General features: G+C 42.2%; 1 protein-coding gene across 1 annotated transcript; it reads left to right on the top strand.

Moving 5' to 3' along the window:
• The first annotated feature begins 1,804 nt into the window (after positions 1-1,804).
• Positions 1,805-15,149, top strand: LOC117965821 (zinc finger protein 436-like). The gene is made up of 4 exons (XM_059015868.1): positions 1,805-2,227; positions 4,130-4,640; positions 8,065-8,268; positions 10,875-15,149. Exons 2-4 carry the CDS (start codon positions 4,154-4,156, stop codon positions 11,759-11,761), a joined length of 1,578 nt encoding a protein of 525 aa, XP_058871851.1. The 5' UTR covers positions 1,805-2,227; positions 4,130-4,153; the 3' UTR covers positions 11,762-15,149.
• The last annotated feature ends 7,937 nt before the right edge of the window (positions 15,150-23,086 follow it).

Raw genomic sequence — 23,086 nt, forward strand, 5'->3', positions numbered from 1 at the left:
TGCTGTACAGCAGGGGTGAGCAATTCTGGTCCTGGAGGGCTGGTGTCCCTCCTGGCTTTTGTTCCAACTGTGTTCTAAATTACTTAATTAGACCAATAATTGGTAATAATTGGTCCAATTAAGTAATTTAGGGCAAGGTTGGAACAAAAGCCAGGAGGGACACCGGCCCTCCAGGACCGGAATTGTGCACCCCTCCTGTACAGTTTCAATGCTGTGAATATTCCTTATGTTACAAATGTGTGCAACATGACTTATAGGAGTCTTATCCTAGAAAAGATTAGGGAGCTTTTAATTCAAGTTGAATGTGGGTCGGTAAATGACGACTTTATTTTGTATCGAGAAAATTGGCTATTGGGAAAGAATAGGGCAGATATTGGCATGTACTGATGAAAATATTGATGAAGGTGTCAGAACTAACTTGCAGATAATTCGCCATTAAATTCTACGCAGTACCAGTGATGACAGTACAGCAGAAGAGTCCGCAGCGGTAGGGCAAACTGGGACGGGAAAATCTGGACGTCCCAAGATATTTTTACCCAGGGAGTCCTCTCCGCACTAGTGATGTGCAGTTCACGAATGAATCCTTCTTTCTGAACGGCTCACTAAGATGAACGATGGGAATCGGATCAGAGTCCCCATTGAATCGGTTCTTTTGATTCACCCCATGAACAAGCTGCGTGGCGCACAGGAGTCGAGTTACCATCAAAACTCATGAAGTGATTCCTTACCTCTCGAGTCTGGCTGATTTGTTCGTTGTAACAAGTAAACCGGGTTGTCTCTCGGCTCGTTGAGTGTTATGAAACTGAAGACCGTATGTGCCATGTTGGATCCAAATTCCCGCTTACTTAGTGCAGGATAAGAACTCTGTGTGAGCCAAAATGGCGTCAGTTACATCCTCCAGACCAGAGCTATGTATCTATGATCCAGACGGTGTGTACTTTCCAGAGTGCTGCTTCACACTGTCAGAAACTCAGATTACAAGTTTGTGCACCAGAATTTCTTACAGTTCTTCTTAGTTTACTATGTACGTAACCTTGTGTGTCTGCCATACAAATAAATAATAAAATGAATCACTACTAGTTGTAGCCTCTGTGTGTTTGTTATTTTTTATACACATACAAAATTAATCATATCTATAGTTAACTATTTTGCGCAAATTATGATTAATACTTCTAAGTCATCTTGAGTAAAGTCAGCCAAATTACTAAATAATAATAATAATAATAATAATAATAATAATAATAATAATAATAATAATAATAATAATAATAATAATTGAGATATACACCTCATTTCCAAAATAAATAAATACAAACATCTACTGGTATTCTAACGGTATTGTACCCAAGGCTTAATTATATAACTTGTGATTACATATTTGACCTTGAGGAATGAATGTATTTTATACATGACGATTTACAACTACGGTTAAATATTTTATAATTTAATAATGACGGTGATTCCCCTTAGTCCACAAGGTGACACGTAGTATCAGCTACGATACAACGACCTTTTAGGATGATATTACACATTCTAATGGATGACGTTCTTAAACGTCTATTATATTTTACATTATTAAATATACATTTTCTAAATATTATTTTACTGTGGTAAATACTAAATATATACACTTTTAAACTTTGCATATAAAATGTACATGTTGCGGTTATGGGTGTGCTTCAACGTGTGATTGATCACATGACTAATCCCTAAAGGTTTACTGGATAGAAGAGGAATTGGGCAAACAGCGTTTTGCTCTGTGCTGAATAAATTGCACACAATGCGACCTCCTTGCTGTTGGACTCTGCTCTGGAGATACCTTTCCAAAGTTGTCCTAGCGCTGACTACACAGCTGTGACGTCATGCGCAGACCCCCGTCTGCAAAGTGTGTCTGCGCTGATCCCCGTGAACACCCCCCCCCCCTTCACAAAGCTGCGCGGCTGTGAGCCTCTGAAGCCCGTAGCTGCGTGACCTGGTGACGTTTTTTCCGGCTGAGTTCACGCAGTTGGTAACGTTGTGCAGATTTGCGTGGAATGATGGCCGTGCACTCACCCAGCGGATCCGGGAATAGTACCGCATTTAAACAAACCGAGTAAGACGCTACTGCTGCTGTCTGTAAGTTACGCGCCTGAAAAAGGAACAATAAACTGCAACGATCTTTTTATGCAAACATACCAGAAAGAAACACAAATGCGTCGCGTCTGAGTTTTGAAGACATTAGTTGCGGGTGAGTTGTTAACTAATTCAGTTCAATCCTGGCTTTATAATGTATCAGTTGGATGTATTAAAACAGTTAAAGTAATTTAAAGCAATTTCTAATTTCTTTCGGAATGTAGCCTGCAGCTAAGCACTAACCTCGATTCAAAGTGAATTGTTGCCCTTTTTCTGTTTGTACTATGTAGCAGCCGCCCCTTTGTGGGGGACGCCTGGGTGATGCTGTTTTTAGTTTGTTTTCAGTGACTTTCTGAAAGACGTAATAATTTTACATTTGGAATTACTGTACAACTGTATCACGTTATTACTTTAGTATAGCCACACGATGACTATAAAATACATGTTTAAAAAACAAAACGCAATAATATAAAGTAGCTTATAACTCTAGGATTAAAAGTGTATATGTCTGATATAGATAGATAGCTTGCTTATTTATTTTAAGAAACGTTTTGGTAATGTGACTTGCTGTCCTGGCTCAGATTTTGTGTGGGTCTCATTGAGAATAACCCGACAAACACGTGGTGCAGTATACCATGTGAAAGCAGCATCTCGTGACGGTGTCTCTCATGCATAGTTATCTGAAAAATGAAGTTGCAAAAGGAACTGACCTAACATGATAACGCTAGCACGGTTGCATGACGGGAGGTGTGTGCTTTTGAATTGGCATCGGAGAAGTGGGAAAAAAAAATTAGAAAGATGGCGGGCTGGTATTGAATGCATCAAGCCTAGATGGGTTGTTTTCCTAGCTGTGCATGTATAGCTGTCATACGTTTTAAATGAGAGAATAAAGCAAAGTTGAATTGTTCGAGTGAGCTGTGTTGTGGTGTTGCTGTGTTGTGGTGTTGCTGTGGTGGACTGCGGCCGGAGATCGAGTGGATCCAGGTGGACCGGTCGGCCGAATCTACAATCTGGTTCCACTTTGAGAAAGAAACTGCTCTTTATTATTCTTTATGGGGTTTTCGCTTCCCTGACAATGGCTGATTTGACACTGAACTGCCCTAAAACTGTTTCGCGTTGACGCCTTGCTTCAAGCTTTAAACATGAAAATCTTTATCTGTCATTTAACCTACAGCTAGTTTCACAGACCCTGATTAGCTCTAATCTTTCACTAGCTTTCCTGAATTAACATTGAGTAGTTAAAAATTTGTGCTAATATAATCAGGTTCTGTGAAAGTAGCCATTCTTGTTGCATGAAATGAATCCACTGCCAGATAGTTTCACAGACCCTGATTAGCTCTAATCTTAATCCAAGATTAGAGCTAATCCGGGTCTGTGAAACTAATATAATATAAACTAAAATTAAGATGGATTAGAGAAAGAGTAGTGCTTATTGGGAGTATGTGAAACAAGCTGCTGCTTTCAAAGCACAGTAACCAACAGGCTTTTTTATGTCTCTAATGCACCATTGGATTTAAAGCTCCAGCACATCTGGATCATGCAGTTGCATTGGATTTCTGTCTACAGCTCCAGCACATCTGGATCATGCAGTTGCATTGGATTTCTGTCTACAGCTCCAGCACATCTGGATCATACAGTTGCATTGGATTCCTGTCTAAAGCTCCAGCACATCTGGATCATGCAGTTGCATTGGATTTCTGTCTACAGCTCCAGCACATCTGGATCATGCAGTTGCATTGGATTCCTGTCTAAAGCTCCAGCACATATGGATCATGCAGATGAGGCTGAACTTCTGCCAACTTTGCAACACAAGTTAAATTGTCACTTCTTTCAATAGTGCTGATTTTGCATAAAGGTGACTTTCCTATTGAAATAAGTGAGAATTTAACTTCTATTTCAGGCAAGGTTTGCAGAGGTTCTGCATCAACCACATGATCCATAGTCTAGTTAGATTTTATGAGCGTCCTAATGTTTCTGATGGCACACTAAACGTTTTTCTTAACTTTTTTTACGGCAGCTATTAAGCAGAACCCTGTTTGCCATGGACAGTGTGAAGATGGAATCCATCCCCATTAAAGAGGAGCTCCCTAAACTGGAAGTGGTCCCCATTAGACTGGAGTACTCTGGACTGGCTTCCCTCCCCATTAAACAGGAGCTCTGTGAGATGCCATGTGACAGGATCAAGCCAGAGGTGTCTGCTGGGGTTAAAACTGAGTGCAGTGAAGTGGAGATCCCTCAGACAGCAGAACCAGTTCCCATGAAAGAAGAGGTGCTGGAAGTGATTAATCTGGATCTCCTGAAAGTGGAGTTTGAGTGCTTGAGACCAGGGAGGGAAGAATACGAGGACTTCAAACCAGCCCCCCCTGAGCCCCTCCCTGAGCTGGGCCCTGTACGCTTGCAGAAGTGTGGCGTGGTGCTGGAGAGAATCGGTGCGAGAGATCGAGGCGTTGGAGAGGAAGGCTTTCCCAGCCGCACGCAAGGAAGGGGAATGGAAGATGAGAGCTCAGAGTCAGAGTGCAGTCCAGCAGGTGAGTCCAGACTCTGAGTAGCTATGACCAATGTTTTCTCTTCAGGGGTGTGAAATTTCTGAAAATATCTACTGGCCCTTCTTAAAATTCTACTTGCCTCCTCAGCATCCCACAAAATACTTTGGCCTTACACAAATCAAATGTGTTGTAGTGATGTAGAGGTTGCAACATTGCAGTAGTGTGTTGGTTTTTATAGCAGTTTGTATATTGTTTGATAAACCCTGCTGGTCGCCTTGGAGAAGTCGTCTGCTATAATAATAATAGACAAAAGAAGAATCACTACTGTGTGTCTGTGTGTGCGTGTGTGCGCGCTTTTGGATTACTACAAAAAATGTACCTTCAGCGGGCAACACAGATTTAGACTACAAGATGATGTGCTTGAATAATGTTTACTTTACTCTTGATAGAAGACAGGCCTTCGTGAAAAAAACACTTTTTCAGTGCATTGCAACTTAATTTACATTGAAAATATTGATCCATTCCTTTCAGCTTTTAAAAAGGATTTAAACCATTGTGGGGTCCTGTGAAATCTGCGTTGCGGAACACGGACGGAATCGCGGAATTCAGAGAAAAAAATGGAATTAGGCACCCGAGGACATTACCACAAAATCAGCTTAAACAAACACAATATATATATATATGTGTTTATTTCAAAATGACATGGAAATAGCACAGTGTTTGTATGACGAGGCTTCAAGAAACGCACGCCATGGGAATGCATGAAAACTACCTTTGCACCTCTCAGCCACCGTACATGACCGTGATTTTAACTGTAAGAAACGCTGCCTCTCGTGCCAGTTCACTTGCTAGCTACTGTTATCACTTGGGTGGAAAACGACTACCTATAAGTTATAGCTTCCGACATGTCAAAGCGTCCTTTTAACTGGGCCAGCAAAATTCTAAAAAGCTGAGCAAAATTCATGGCAGGGCAGTTTCCCAATGATTTTCTATGGGCGGGGCGGGGCGGGGCGGGGCGGGTGATGCTGTTTTGCTAATTCTGCCGGCGCACCGTTGACTAGACCCGAAAGGATACCTGCAACGACTACATAACATAAAAAACTCACCTGAGGAATCGGGAAAAACATGAACATGACGCAGCAGGTTCCCACAGACAGACAACAATGACAGCTAGACTGGAGTACTTTGCTGAAGTACTTTAACATTCTTCTTGTCGGATTGGTCTGGAAAGCTCTGCTTCAATTTGGAATGTGTGGTGCGTGTGTGTGTGTTTTTTGTTTTTTTTACTCTGTGTGTCTTCAATGAAAAGTAGGCAAGGCAGAATAATGGAGGTATTGTGCCACAAACAGGTACTGTCACTTGTATTCACAATCTCATTGCTATATTAGTAGTTCAAAAAAGTAAAACAAATAAATACGGTAAAGAATAAAAACAGGACTCGTCATAATATTACTGATTTAATTTAGCTAATGCAAAGGTGATTTCTCTAAATTACTCCAGCACCTTCTATACAGCAGTTTGTTTCGATTTGACCTTTGCTTTGTTGATTTTCATCTTTGTTTTCCTGCCCCTGTAACTTGCGTATTGTATTACAGGATTGATTTCTGCTGGTATGTTGTGTGCTGTTGCTAAATTCGTTCTAATTCGAGGTTGAATATTCAAATAAATGTTTAGTAGTAGAATATTCAAATACCTATTTTGAAATTCCCATCCCTACCATTTATGCAGTTGGTTTGTTTCAATCTAAATAAAGCACCTCACTCGAGGGTCCAGCAGCAGTGTGTCTCCACCTGGGATTGAGCCACAGCCTTCCAGTCAGGAGTTCAGAGCCCTAACCACTGCTCCACACGGCTGCCCTTCAGAGTTCTAACCACTGCTGTGCACTGCTGCCCTTCAGAGTTCTAACCACTGCTGTGCACTGCTGCCCTCCAGAGCCCTAACCACTGCTGCACACTGCTGCCCTTCAGAGTTCTAACCACTGCTGTGCACTGCTGCCCTCCAGAGCCCTAACCACTGCTGCACACTGCTGCCCTTCAGAGTTCTAACCACTGCTGCGCACTGCTGCCCTCCAGAGCCCTAACCACTGCTGCACACTGCTGCCCTTCAGAGCTCTAACCACTGCTCTGCACTGCTGCCCTCCAGAGCCCTAACCACTGCTGCACACTGCTGCCCTTCAGAGCTCTAACCACTGCTGCACACTGCTGCCCTTCAGAGTTCTAACCACTGCTGTGCACTGCTGCCCTCCAGAGCCCTAACCACTGCTGCACACTGCTGCCCTTCAGAGTTCTAACCACTGCTGTGCACTGCTGCCCTCCAGAGCCCTAACCACTGCTGCACACTGCTGCCCTTCAGAGCTCTAACCACTGCTCTGCACTGCTGCCCTCCAGAGCCCTAACCACTGCTGCACACTGCTGCCCTTCAGAGCTCTAACCACTGCTGCACACTGCTGCCCTTCAGAGTTCTAACCACTGCTGTGCACTGCTGCCCTCCAGAGCCCTAACCACTGCTGCACACTGCTGCCCTTCAGAGCTCTAACCACTGCTGTGCACTGCTGCCCTCCAGAGCCCTAACCACTGCTGCACACTGCTGCCCTTCAGAGCTCTAACCACTGCTCTGCACTGCTGCCCTCCAGAGCCCTAACCACTGCTGCACACTGCTGCCCTTCAGAGCTCTAACCACTGCTCTGCACTGCTGCCCTTCAGAGCTCTAACCACTGCTCTGCACTGCTGCCCTACAGAGCTCTAACCACTGCTGCCCTTCAGAGCTCTAACCACTGCTCTGCACTGCTGCCCTACAGAGCCCTAACCACTGCTGTGCACTGCTGCCCTCCAGAGCCCTAACCACTGCTGCACACTGTTGCCCTTCAGAGCTCTAACCACTGCTGCGCACTGCTGCCCTTCAGAGCTCTAACCACTGCTGCCATTCAAAGCCCTAACCACTGTTGCCCTTCAGAGTTCTAACCACTGTTGCCCTTCAGAGTTCTAACCACTGCTGTGCACTGCTGCCCTCCAGAGCCCTAACCACTGCTGCCCTCCAGAGCCCTAACCACTGCTGCCCTTCAGAGCTCTAACCACTGCTGCCCTTCAGAGCCCTAACCACTGTTGCCCTTCAGAGTTCTAACCACTGCTCTGCACTGCTGCCCTTCAGAGCCCTAACCACTGCTGCCCTTCAGAGCCCTAACCACTGTTGCCCTTCAGAGTTCTAACCACTGCTCTGCACTGCTGCCCTTCAGAGCCCTAACCACTGCTGTGCACTGCTGCCCTCCAGAGCCCTAACCACTGCTGCCCTTCAGAGCCCTAACCACTGCTCCACACTGCTGCCCTCCAGAGCTCTAACCACTGCTGCCCTTCAGAGCCCTAACCACTGCTCCGCACTGCTGCCCTTCAGAGCCCTAACCACTGCTCCACTGCATCCTGCACTCCCACCAGTGCCTTACTGAAGATATCCTTGATTCATTTTATTACAGGAGAGCTGCTGCCATGGAGGGAAGAATCTGAGGACTTTAAACCAGTCCCCCCTGAGCTGGGTCCTGTACGCATGCGGGAGTGTAGCGTGGTGCTGGAGAGAATCTGTGTGAGAGAGCAAGGCGCTGGAGAGGAAGGCTCTCCCAACAGCACGCAAGGAGGCGGAAAGGAAGACGAGAGCTCAGATTCAGAGTGCAGTCCAGCAGGTGAGTCCAGACTCTGTGTCGTACAAGACTGTGCATTCAGTGAAAGCACTCGATCAGAGAGCATGATGTGCCCTATAGCCTGCTAGTTTTGAATCTGGGCTGTGCTGTTGCTGGCTGTGGCCGGGAGCTCCTTGGGGGGGGGGGGGGTAGCTGGTTGGGAGGGTTCAGTCAGTTGGATAATCTCGTTGTCTCTCCATGCACCAGTGACCCCTGTGGCTGGCTGGGCTAGTGTGAGCTGATTGTATGTCACCAATCTGCATTGTCCTCGAATGCAGTGGGTCTGGTGGCTTCGCTGTGGGCTTGCAGTAATGAAAAAGATGGGGGCATGACAGATCGTAAAATAAAACTGGCTTTCAGATAGGAAGAAAAAACGGGTGTAATAATTGACGTTTCCAAATTAAAAAAAAATAAGTTAACACGTAGTATAATGCACTAGTACATGTAGTAGTTTATTTGAAACATACAAAAACAGCATGTGTCTTTGGACCTACTAGCGAACTTTAGATATTTCTGATTTTTATTACAGTTGCTTTCATGTACTTTATTACAGTGGCCCTGAAGTGCAAAACGAAAAACCCACAACGAAAAACACAAATACATTTCTTTACAGAAATACCAAAAAACTTGACAAAGAAAAAAAAAAAAAGCTGTGGTTGCGTCTTTAGAAAAGCATGATTGTGATCTGGTGTGTGTTAAAATCTGGGAGACAATGTTTGTGCTTTTTTTTAAAAATGAAAAAACGCATCTTGGTTGGCGTTTAGTTTACTCAACAGTTCATTCTAAGACATGGACAGATTAAGTAATATTACTTTTTACAGTATGTTGTGTCACATTTTTCAGTAGCTTACACTGTTTATAATGTGCACGTGTGGATTTTAAAACTACTGTAGCCTGTTGTGACAGAGATCAAATGATTCTTGGTGTTAGATCTCCCTCCTGACCTGTGAGGGCGCTGTGTGAAGGGAACACAGTACCCTGGACTGGATGGCCAGACAATTATTGTTGTTGTTGTTGTTGTTTATTTCTTAGCAGACGCCCTTATCCAGGGCGACTTACAATTGTTACAAGATATCACATTATTTTTACATACAATTACCCATTCATACAGTTGGGTTTTTACTGGAGCAATCTAGGTAAAGTACCTTGCTCAAGGGTACAGCAGCAGTGTCCCCCACCTGGGATTGAACCCACGACCCTCCGGTCAGGAGTCCAGAGCCCTAACCACTACTCCACACTGCTGCCCTGCATTCCCAGGGTTAGGCGGAAGTCGGCCATCTAGAAAGGGGGCAGAGCTGCTGTGTACTAAATCATCGACCCGGAAGGGAAACGATGTGGCATTTGCAGATTGGAGGAGCAGTTGCACTTGTTAACCGAGGGGGCATGGTTGAAGGTATTTAAGGGGACGTAGTGATGTAATCTGTTCCTTTGTGAATGGTTAAAGACGGTTAACTAAAAGGAGAACTATGCTGTGATAGTGTGAGTTTGTTTTGTCGTTATTAAATACTGTGTTGTTGTTTAGACGGCTACATGATCCGGAGCTGCTGCCAAAGGCCAGCACCAAACCTGGATCAACATCATGGCAATTTGTATCACCAGAACTGTATTCACCACGAGCACTAGAGCGAGCGCTGTGGACTGGTGTGTGTGTTTGTGTTACGTGTGGGTGAACGGAAACGAGACTGTTATTATTTAGGGGCAAACCCGCGGATTTTATACAAGCAATACACGCCGCTGTACTGCTTCATTAACATTGTTATGATTTAATGTTTGCCATCAGGCCATTGCGTATAAACACTAAATCACTGTTGCACCTGGATTATCACTCTGTCTTATTGATCACCTGCACACAGGTAACCACTTTGGCACACCTGTGTTTAATGTTTTCAGACCGTAATAGGCATACAACCTTTAAGCAACATTTATTTCAAGTGAACTGTGATGTCAGATACGTTTAGCTTTAGCTAATTTAATCAAATAAAGCTTACGTGTTATCATCATTAGTACATTATCTAATAACCAAATAAAACAGAGCTTTAGTCATAAAGAAAACACTATTAAAAATATAATAGTCAATTATAAAATTAGACGAGTTCAGTGAAGTATTTGCAGGCAGTATTTCCAGGGTTTTTTTGTGTTTGAAAAACACTATTAGAAATATAATGGTCAGTGTATTAAATGAGACTTGTTCAGTGAAGGTGCTGTAGAGTATTTGCAATTGCAGACAGTATTCCAGTTTTTTTTTTTTTTTTTACTAAAAAGGGGCGGGGCCTCCGATGGCTGTGCTGTGTGGTGTTAACAAGACATTCTACCCTGAGCATTGTTTTTATATAGGTGCTTGGAATTGGCCTTATACCTCCTGTATTTCATTGTCATTTGTTGGTATTTGCATAAAAAAAGCAAAAAATAATTTTTAACTCCCTCCACCTTCAGCAGACACGTGCCTGCGTGCGGCTGGGGGCCAGTGCGATTTCTATAGCAGAGTGCTCCAGCATGACGTATTTCAGTTATGAAATGTCTTGTGTGTTTTTCTTTTTGTGTTTCCATTTTGCACATCAGGGCCACCATACTTTATACTTATCTGACTTTCTGTCTTTGTATTTTTCCAGGTTCCAGTTCAGCAGCTAAAGCGAGGGCGGGCGGTGAACATTCTGACTGTGGGAATGATGTCACCCAGTTAGGGAATTTTAAAACACACCAGCGAACTCGCAGCGAACAGAAACTGTATCACTGTTCTGACTGTGGAAAGAGTTTCAGGGACTCTGCACACTTTAAAAGACACCAGCGAATTCACACAGGAGAGAAACCGTATCGCTGCTCTGACTGTGGGAAGAGTTTCAATGACTTGGGAAACCTTAAAAGACACCAGCAAATTCATACAGGAGAGAAACCATATAGCTGCTCTGACTGTGGGCAGTGTTTCAATGACTCAGGAAACCTTGTTTTACACCAGCGAATTCACACAGGAGAGAAACCGTATCGCTGCTCTGACTGTGGGAAGAGTTTCAGATTGTCAGGGCACCTTGTAAGACACCAGCGAGTTCACACAGGAGAGAAACCGTATCGTTGCTCCGACTGTGGGAAAAGTTTCAGTTTGTCAGGAAACCTCGTTTTACACCAGCGAATTCACACAGGAGAGAAACCGCATCACTGCTCTGACTGTGGGAAGAATTTCAGGAGGTTGGGAGACCTTGTAATACACCAGCGAATTCACACAGGAGAAAAACCGTATAACTGCTCAGACTGTGGGAAGAGTTTCAGTTTGTCAGGAAACCTTGTAACTCACCAGAGAGTTCACACAGGAGAGAAACCGTATCGCTGCTCTGACTGTGGGCAAAGTTTCAGTCACTTGGGAAACCTTCAAACACACCAGCGTATTCACACAGGAGAAAAACCGTATTACTGCTTTGACTGTGGGAAGAGTTTCAGTCTGTCACGAACCCTTGTAAGACACCAGCAAATTCACATGAGAAAAAACCAAAAAAAGACTGCATAAAAAACCTTTTGTGCGTTTTACTCAGAAGAGCCAGCTTCCCAATGTTTCAGTGCAGCAGCTTGCTAACTTAATGAACTGTATCTTGTATTTGCTCTGATAAGGACTGACATTATTGGATATTATACAGTAAAACCTGCATGAGCAACTACCTCAGAAGAGAGACAGCCTGTCATGAGCGACTCCTTGCAGAGGACATGGAACCCAACAATGAGGACTACTGCTTTGAGAGTTTAACCCAACAATGAGGACTACTGCTTTGAGAGTTTAACCCTACAATGAGGACTACTGCTTTGAGAGTTTAACCCAACAATGAGGACTACTGCTTTGAGAGTTTAACCCTACAATGAGGACTACTGCTTTGAGAGTTTAACCCTACAATGAGGAGCACTGCTTTGAGAGTTTAACCCTACAATGAGGACTACTGCTTTGAGAGTTTAACCCAACAATGAGGACTACTGCTTTGAGAGTTTAACCCTACAATGAGGACTACTGCTTTGAGAGTTTAACCCTACAATGAGGAGCACTGCTTTGAGAGTTTAACCCTACAATGAGGACTACTGCTTTGAGAGTTTAACCCTACAATGAGGACTACTGCTTTGAGAGTTTAACCCAACAATGAGGACTACTGCTTTGAGAGTTTAACCCTACAATGAGGAGCACTGCTTTGAGAGTTTAACCCTACAATGAGGACTACTGCTTTGAGAGTTTAACCCTACAATGAGGACTACTGCTTTGAGAGTTTAACCCAACAATGAGGACTACTGCTTTGAGAGTTTAACCCTACAATGAGGACTACTGCTTTGAGAGTTTAACCCTACAATGAGGAGCACTGCTTTGAGAGTTTAACCCAACAATGAGGACTACTGCTTTGAGAGTTTAACCCAACAATGAGGACTACTGCTTTGAGAGTTTAACCCTACAATGAGGAGCACTGCTTTGAGAGTTTAACTCTACAATGAGGAGCACTGCTTTGAGAGTTTAACCCTACAATGAGGAGTACTGCTTTGAGAGTTTAACCCAACAATGAGGACTACTGCTTTGAGAGTTTAACCCTACAATGAGGACTACTGCTTTGAGAGTTTAACCCAACAATGAGGACTACTGCTTTGAGAGTTTAACCCAACAATGAGGACTACTGCTTTGAGAGTTTAACCCTACAATGAGGACTACTGCTTTGAGAGTTTAACCCAACAATGAGGACTACTGCTTTGAGAGTTTAACCCAACAATGAGGACTACTGCTTTGAGAGTTTAACCCAACAATGAGGACTACTGCTTTGAGAGTTTAACCCTACAATGAGGACTACTGCTTTGAGAGTTTAACCCTACAATGAGGACTACTGCTTTGAGAGTTTAACCCAATCCCCCCCAAAGCTTATCTCTGAAAATTCCCCAAATTGGTGCCAGTGACAATAATAATTTACCAGAGTTCCACCTGAACCGTTTATTTTCTTAATTTTATATATATATATATATATATATATATATATATATATATATATATATATATATATATATATATATATTATTAGTCACCCCATTTTCTCACCACCATTTTTCATTAAATAATTCTGACCAATTTAAAATAAGTCACCTGGAAATCAGAACCTGTACCTGTAATTGAACCGTGTGGAGCGACCGCTTGCCATCTGGACGAGCGACCTACGCTTCCTTACTCCCAGTGAGAAACGCGTATGCCTGTCTTTGCTCTTCTGTTTTGTTGTTTGCCTGGCAGTTATTTTTCATTTTGCAATTTGTTTTAAAATCGCTTACACTAACACCAATGTAGCTCTCTCGTTTTCTGTTTTGCAGTTTGTTTAAATCTCTTTACACACAGACTAATGCAGATGTGTTTGTTTTTGTGTTCCTCTGTATTTTACATTTTGTAATTTGAGTGAAATAATTTACTCAAATGGTGAAAAAAACATTTCATTTTGGCCTTTTCAAATTTGGTTGGTCCAAAAAAAGGCTTTTGTGCACTCCAGTGTTTAAATTCAATAGCCAGGTGCTGCCAATACAGGGCAATGCAGGAAATATAAAGTCTGTATGGGCTCACAATTGCTTCTTGTAGTTTTGCTGAAGTCTGTCGAAATAGGTTGCACTCTGAAACATTGGACAAGACAACTATAATTCAATTTAAAAAGATTTCTCTTCAAGTTTATTTAATTTAAAAGCAAACAAACGCCAGCAAACAGCACGTTTTGACATCGAACCTGATGAAGACATGCTGCCTAAACTCGTTGCTGGATGGAATTTGAAGAGAAAAGGAGTTTTATTTTTTATAATTATAGTGGTCTTTCCAATGTGTGAGTGCAACCTATCTTGATGGACTTGAGTAAAATTAGAAGCAGTTGTGAGTCCATACAGACTATATTTTTCCTGAACCTTTTTTACATTTTGTTTGTTTTTCTGTCCTTTTTTTAAAAATGTTTTTTAATCTTTTTGGAATAAATGCTAATTTGTTACCTAACCCCCCCCCCCCCCCCCCCCTCTCCCCACGGATTGTATTTACTGGTAACATTTTATAATAAACATTAAAATGCGATACTTTGGAACTATGGAAACGAGTGAACAAACGCGGCTCCAGTCAAAAGCTGTGCAGCCTCCTTGGTTTCATCTATTGCTTGGGGTGTTGTTTTTTTTTACTAAAGACCTTTCTATGGGCAGTAGCCTTCTCATTTCAAACTATAGTAGTATCACCGCTATACTATCTGTGCAACTCTGCTAAGGAACTACAAATAAGTAGGCTTCCGATTTCAGATTTGTGAAGTGAGTGTGGTTGTTAAACCGATGCAGCTGGAGGGGCCGCCCCTCGGATCTCTGACACTTTTGGCCCGCAGGACATGTAATGGGGAATGCTGATAGAGTTTTTATAAACTGTTTTTTTTTTTTTTTTTTTTTTAAGCAGACGCTCTTATCCAGGGCGACTTAAAATTATTACAAGATATCACATTATTTTTACATACAATTACCCATTTATACAGTTGGGTTTTTACTGGAGCAATCTAGGCAAAGTACCTTGCTCAGGGGTACAGCAGCAGTGTCCCCCACCTGGGATTGAACCCACGACCCTCCGGTCCAGAGTCCAGAGCCCTAACCACTACTCCACACTGCTGCCCTGTTATTGATGTTACCTTATTATAAAGTCTTGCCTTTTTAAACTAATTTTAAGTGATATATTATTTTAACAGACTGCGTTATGGTTTCACGTCTCTGGTTTTGCTGTTGACTCTACATTTTAATGAACCTAATGAAATGGTTTAATGGAGGGGGGGGGGGGGTCGGTCTCTATGCCTTTTCAGTCTGCAGTTTGTGTTTTTTTTGTTCTCCTGTAAAGCTATGCTGAATTCAAATGGCAATTCAAATTAAACATTTTTTTTTTAAAACAATTTGGTTTTGTTTGTTTAATTTAATTAAATTTTTTTCCAACATTTTTTGTAGATAGGGCTTTCAGCTTATAAGTAAGTTTCAGCTTTTATTTTCCATCTCTTTCTCTGCCTTAAACCTTAAATAGTTATTAAGCCTCATCTGCACACTAAACATATTGGAAGTTAATTAACTGAAATCAGCGATTAGTGCCAGAATCGGGTCAGAACATTTCACACCATTTGTTAACTCTGTGTTCAAACTCAAAATAAGGTGAAATAGAATCAAAGGTAATTCAATATATGAGGGTAAAAAGCAGGGTCACAACTGGAAAACGCTAGGACAGGGTTCAAGAGGTAATTGTGAGACATTTGTTCTCCAAGGCTGGCACATATTGCATTGATGTGGTAAAAGCAGAAATTCCTACCCATTCCAAAAGGCCACCCAGATGTCTGCCAGGGGTTGGATTCCAGGCAGGTCATGGAATTTGCCAGTGAGAATGGCGACCACATCTGTGTCCAAGGTGCATATCTGGACAGTTTTAGCTCCATGCTCTAAAGCATGACATATGTGAACCACAATCCTAGTATCAGCTTCCTCATGATTGCAGTTAGACATGGGGATTATAGAACCAATGGATTTTACAGCCTTCCCTTCTGTGATGTATGTAGCTTTGTCTGGTTGACCGCGCCCTCTGAATGGGACACTAACATTTGCCCCAGGGTTGTATAGCAAAGGCAAAAGTTCTACCCATTTATCCCATACTTCCCTGATCGCAGCTAATTTGTCTGTTTCGCGTCGGCTGAGTCTAGTAGCACGGTCATCAATGGAATCACTCTAGCAATCATGTGAAATGTTTCCAGTGACACAGTAGCTGGAAACATTGCCCTACCAGTTTCTGCACTCCTCAAACTAGCAGTTGCTTCTCCTTTGGAAGTGTACACTCCAGCTAACGGAAGCAATCCAATATATGCATGCAAGTCAACATGATCAAGGCCTTTCCACTTTGCATGAAATACACGCCTCCCTTCCAAGTTGGTCATTTCTAGTATTATATTTTTGAATGCCGGTGGTATGAACAGATCAAATGATGATTTTATGTCACAGATACGAGTGACAGCATATCTAGAGGCCCAGGAACCATTTTTATAACATTGGAAATTGACAGCCTGCCTTGACTTGTACATGGGGACGCTGTCCATTTTATATCACCATCTTTAGACTTGAATGTATTCTCTACTCTTTTGCACCTCGTTGACTACCAGCTTCCTCCTTTGAGCTGGGCTGCCTTGTGCCATGTAAGAGGAGCTGAACTAAGTCCAAGACCCCCTCTTCCATGCTGAACTTGCCCCATGATATCACCAATTCGAAGGGCAGCCTTTGCATCTTCCACAGCTTTATTTGCTGCCCACTTTCTTCCAGTTTTCAACACAGGTGCTGCCTCCCTTACGCATTTGTCGCGTGACTAACGTCATTTCCAGTCAGACCTTGGCACACTTAAACTCCTCGGTTAGAGCAGAGACTGGTAGCTGCAGTATTCCTTTACCATAAAGTCCCACTCTGCTGAGGCAGCGTGGAACTCCCAACCATTTCCTGATGTATGAACTGATTAAAGCTTCCAGCTTCTCTACTGTTGTCAAAGAAACCTCGTACACAGTCAGTGGCCACAGCAACCTCGGCAGTAGACCAAACTGAAAGCACCAGAGTTTTAGTTTTGCCTGATAGAGCGCAGCTGTCTATGCTCTTCAACCCGTCCACTGCTTGTTGTCTAACTTCTCCCACACGAACTGTGTCCTTTAGATCCCCGTCGTACCATCTCCCAAGACTCTTCACTGGCTTCTCAGACACTGTTGGTATTCCCATGCCACTTTCATCAATTTCCACAAGATTCGTAGAACTCCTGAAGCACTCTTGTACACTCTGTATGGAACTCCATTAGGCCCTGGAGATGATGAAGCCCTTGCTTTTTTCACAGCTTGCTCTACTTCTTTCCACTTAGGTGCACAGTCCTCCATTTGGTATTCTGGTGGATTGATAGGTGGGATGTCTGACGGAATTGACATAGGCTCCTGCCTTTTTGAATCTGTATGTGTTTCCTCCAAATATCTCTCCAGCTCAACCTTAGATGCTTTTAGTGTGCCATTCTTCTCACTGGTGAATAACTTCTTTACAAATTTGAATGGGTCTTTATAAAAGTTAGCTCTCGCACGCTCCTTCTTTTTGTAGCGTTTCCGTAGGCGCTCAGCTCTGCGCAATATTGCAAGCTTATCTTTTATGACCCTTTGTAAGAGATTGAGTCCCTCCTTCTGACTTTGTTCTGCTCTTCTCCATTGGTTCCTCAGCTGTCTCTGTTCTCTAACTTATTATTATTATTATTATTATTTATTTCTTAGCAGACGCCCTTATCCAGGGCAACTTACAATTGTTACAAGATATCACATTATACATTATTTCACATTATACAGATATCACATTATTTTTACATACTATTACCCATTTATACAGTTGGGTTTTTACTGGAGCAATCTAGGTAAAGTACCTTGCTCAAGGGTACAACAGCAGTGTCCCCCACTGGGGATTGAACCCACAACCCTCCGGTCAAGAGTCCAGAGCCCTAACCACTACTCCACACTGCTGCCTCTAACTAAGCGTTCAATCTCCTGCTGCCATCTAGACTTTCCAGGAATAGTTTGTACTTTTTCCTTCCTTTTTTCAACTCCAAACCTCTCACTTCCATATGCGTAGATGATGTCCCCAAATTTATCCAGCTTCTTTTCAACTGTTCCACTTAATCTTTCCAATGCAACACAGAGATCTGTGTTTACTGTGTCCCATGCAGTTTTCTCACAAGCTCTTGGCCATTTAACTCCAGGCTTGTGCTCGTTGAGGTTCTTTTCTCTCTTATGCTGGTTTGTCTGACCGGGTTCACAAGGATCATTAGGTTCAAACTAACCAACACATTTTTAAAGAACATGTATGTGATGTCTACTCCCTGTTATGCTGTTTGACCAATTAAAAAATTAAGACATAAAAGCCTGGTTATTGATTTAGATGCAACAAGAAACAATACTGCTGTGTTTAATTTATGCACAAACTGGATTCATTCTGAAAACCGAGTTGTGAGGAAAATTAAAACCAATAGAAGGATTTTACATGGAGTACTGCGGCGCTGAACAAGAAGTTGCAGAACGCAGCTCTCGCTATTCCTTATCCAATGCTGCCATCGTGTGGCCATTCAGTAGAATAGTTTGTTCTAATAAAACTTTTTTTTTTTTTTTTAATCTAAACACAGATCAGTGACAAGCAATTGCTGGTGCCCTCTGCTGTTTGCAATGAGTAGTAGAGGTAGTGAAAATCGCTATTTATTTATTTATTTATTTATTTATTTATTTATTTATTTATTGATTGATGGATTGACTGATTGAATGATTTCTTAGCAGACGCCCTGGTCCAGGGCGACTTACAATTGCTACAAGTTATCATAGTACAAAGTATCACATTATAAAATATCACATTACAGAATATCATAATACAGATAAGAGCAGATATGAAAGTACCATAAAATCAATTCAAGTAAGAGCAAAATAATAAAGCACACAGTAAATTATAAGAGTGAATTCGACTAAGAGCAGCTAAACCTGATAGTAACTATTTGCTGATATGAGTCCAGTAAGAACAGGCAGTAAGCATGATAAATACATGAGAATGATTTCAAATAAGAGCAATTACAAAACACTTTATTATTTATACACACAGTACTCTCCTGGCTATCCTGTAAATATTGTTTTTGCTGTATTTTGAGAATGTATCTGAAATGTCTATTTTTGCACAGGGGTTAAGGTGAATACGAGTCATTTCAAAGGGCAACTGAGCTGATATATAGATAGATAGATAGATAGATAGATATGGATATAGATATATTAGAACAAACAGTTCTAGTAAATGGCCACACGATGGCAGCATTGGATAAGGAACAGCGAGAGCTGCGTTCTGTCCGTCTCCATGACGACCAGGTTTACAGCACAGGAACCCCGCGACCACCTCCCCATGTGAGTTTAATTATTTATTCTTAAAAGCAATACTATTTTAATCCACAGCAGGGACTGATAAAACAGCCTTTGTACAGCAGTTGCCCTGCGGTGTGCAGGTAAGGGAGCTGTGTGGGTGCTGGAGTGCGCTGCAGAGCAGATTTCCACTTGATCACACAAGGGAATATAAAGGATGCCGTGTTCAGAGCTGACTCTGCGATTTAGTGCGAGGAGAGATTGAAACCACTGAAGCTGTTTAAAAAAAAAAAAAAAAAAAAAAAGAAAATGCATGTGATCTTTAACTCGCTGTTTTTTACAAACAAAAATTCAAAAATGAAAGCGTGCGTGCCGCTTATTTCCCTACAAGCCCTTGTCTTTAACCACGGGAGCACACAGCCTCTCACGGGGGTTTGAAACCGCACATCACTTTGTGCGGATCCTTACTCATGCCTGTCCCACAGGAGTTCCCTGGCTGTAGTTCATGTGGCTGTTCTTTGATCTCATGCAGTGTTATAGGAGTGTGCAGAGCTGACTGCTAGTCTGTGATGGTTGAAAAGTGCCTCCTATTTTCTGTTCTGAATGCCCCTTTATCTAATCTCCATTTGTGACCCCTGGTTTCTTTTTTCAGGTCCAAGAAGTCCCCTGGGTCGACATTGTCAATACCTTTTAAGATTTATAATGTTTGAATGAGATCGCCGCGTAGTCTTCTTTGTTCAAGACTGAATAGATTCAATTCTTTCAGCCTGTCTGCATACGACATGCCTTTTAAACCCGGGATAATTCTGGTTGCTCTTCTTTGCACTCTTTCTAGAGCAGCAATATCCTTTTTGTAACGAGGTGACCAGAACTGAAAACAATATTCTAGATGAGGTCTTACTAATGCATTGTAAAGTTTTAATATTACTTCCCTTGATTTAATTTCAACACTTTTCATAATATATCCGAGCATCTTGTTGGCCTTCCCCACGTTGTCTAGATGAAGACATTTCTGAGTCAACATAAACTCCTGGGTCTTTTTCATAGATTCCTTCTTCAGTTTCAGTATCTCCCATATTTATAATGCACATTGGGATCAGTATTAGGTCCTCTGCTATTCCTAATCTACATTAATGATTTAGATTCTTGTATAGTAAGCAAACTCGTTAAATTTGCAGAGGACACAAAAATAGGAGGAGTGGCAGACACTGTTGCAGCAGAAAAGGTCATTCAAAATGGTCTCGACAGCATTCAGAACTGGGCAGACACATGGCAAATGACATTTAATAGAGGAAGGTGCTGCACGCAGGCAATACATTTCTCCCCCCTTCCTTTCTATGTTGGTTAATTGTGGGCTCTAGTTTTTTTTTATTTAACATCGCTGAGTTCCTTGTCCCTGTGGATTGAAACCACAATGTAGAAACATCTAGAGAATGGATGGGAATGGGCAATAAACATCACTGCTGTTTCTCTTAAAGCGTGTTTATTTATTTCTAATACTGGACCCTGTCTTAATACTCTATCACATTCTGAATATGAATATAGCTGAGTTATTAATTGTAGGTAATACTTAGAATACCAGATACACATTTACCATTAAAAAGCAATCCATGTGATTTCTTTACCAGTCGTTCATTATTTTGTGTATCAGCCTCCACACAAAGCCGAGCGCAGTGCGGTATACTGTAATGATGCTGCAGTCAGTCTGCCCGGACTGCACCTGAACCATCTTAAAAACACGAAGCCTCCAATAAGCTCATTTGTAAAAGTTAGTAAAGAATGGCGCTATATAATCTAAGGAAGCTGAATGTGAACTCCTAGCTGGAGCAACGAGAGAGGGAGAGAGGGGGCGGGGCAGAGAAGGAGGCGGAGACGCTGCTAGGCAACCGGCTCCTGAACATTCCACTCCGCTGAGCAGAGACCGTTAGGATTTAAAAATGCCAAAGTTCCGAGCGCCGTTAGTATGGGCTGCCAGAAATGAGGAGAAAATAAATACAGCTTTTTATAAATGTGTGCATTCAGATATCATTTAGAAATCTAGTTACAAGATTTAACAGTTAGCTAAATATTTAAATACATCTTAAATCTCTTAGGTAGATTTAACATTTAGTTAAATATTTAAATAAATCTTAAATCTCTTAACTAGATTTAACATTTAGCTAAATATTTAAATAAATCTTAAATCTCTTAGCTAGATTTAACAGTTAGCTAAATATTTAAATAAATCTTAAATCTCTTAACTAGCTTTAACATTTAGCTAAATATTTAAATAAATCTTAAATCTCTTAGCTAGATTTAACATTTAGTTAAATATTTAAATGGCCGCTAAATCTGGAGTTTGTATGCAAATGAGCTCCGCCCGCTTTGTGCTTTCACGCGATTTGATTGGCTCTTGTAATGTTTAAATATGCATATCTACCAATTAGCAACACATAAGTGTGTGTGTGTGTATGTGTGTGTTCAGCCTTGTTGACCCCTGTGTGTGTGTGTATTTGTGTGTTCAGCCTTGTTGACCCCTGTGTGTGTGTGTGTGTGTGTTTGTTCAGCCTTGCTGACCCCTGTGTGTGTGTGTTTGTTCTGCCTTGTTGACCCCTGTGTGTGTGTGTGTGTGTGTGTTTGTTCAGCGTTGTTGACCCCTGTGTGTGTGTGTGTGTGTTCAGCCTTGTTGACCCCTGTGTGTGTGTGTGTGTGTGTGTGTGTGTGTTCAGCCTTGTTGACCCCTGTGTGTGTGTGTGTGCATTTGTTCAGCCTTGTTGACCCCTGTGTGTGTGTGTGTGTGTGTGTTCAGCCTTGTTGACCCCTGTGTGTGTGTGTGTGTGTGTGTGTTCAGCCTTGTAGACCCCTGTGTGTGTGTGTGTGTGTGTGTTCAGCCTTGTTGACCCCTGTGTGTGTGTGTGTGTGTGTGTTCAGCCTTGTTGACCCCTGTGTGTGTGTGTGTGTGTGCGCATGCGTGCGTCAGTACCTGTGTGTCTGTAGGAGATATATTTTTTGTCTCAAGTCCCCTCCCGCGCTCCGTTCATAACTGATGGAAAACTAAAACAACTCCTCAGAACTATTCATGACGAGGGACATGTTAATAAAAACATAAACCATGGCGATTGTGTTGATAAAGATATCGCAGGAATAAGTCCAGGCAGCAGAACGCCAGGGAAAGCGACGCGTTGTGTTTTAAACCTGTCAGCGAGCCCGGCTCTGAAGAACAACAAAACACAAAACAAGAGACGCACATCGAGGGCCTGTCAAATTTGAAAATTCATTTATTACATTTCTCTTCATAGAATCCTCTGTAAGGTTAACATACAACCAGTCATATACAGAACAACGGATTTTGATAATTTACTCTAGTTATTGATAAAAAAAAAAATTGTAATATTTGTAAAACTTCCATCCTTTCCACAAGTCTCAAAACACCTGAACCGTGTCGTCTGAAGATATCCCTGTGTCTCTATCAGATGAATCTATAACAGCACAGCAGCTCAAATTAAAATGTGCATCGCTGCCCGAACCCAGAGACTGTCTATCACATGTCTGCAAACCTCAAGCCTAGAGGCCGTCCCAAACTGCACAGAACCGCGGAAATCTGAAGAGAATCTGTAATCTGCAGAGGGAGCATCTTACCTGTTTAGTATTTGAATGATAAAAATGGAAATCAAGTAAACATACTATCAAACTCTTTACAGGCGAAGCACATCCAATGTAACATATCAGGCCTTTTTGTCAGTAAAATCTTTATACGCTGTCAAACAAAAACAAGACTTCTCATTGGGTCACGTTTTCAAACCCTCAACTCCAGCCTTTATGAACTCCTACTTCTTAAAAGGAGACACAACGTCTGTCGATTTCACAAAACTAGAAGCGAGCAGCTGAGTTCATGTATTCCAGGTCACTTTAGCGGTCCGTTTGTGATCATTCCGATGACGATGTCGCTGAGGAAGATGGCGGCTCCCTGGAGGAGT

This window comes from Acipenser ruthenus, chromosome 51 (assembly GCF_902713425.1).
Source record: "Acipenser ruthenus chromosome 51, fAciRut3.2 maternal haplotype, whole genome shotgun sequence".
In the NCBI taxonomy this organism is placed as follows: Eukaryota; Metazoa; Chordata; class Actinopteri; order Acipenseriformes; family Acipenseridae; genus Acipenser; species Acipenser ruthenus.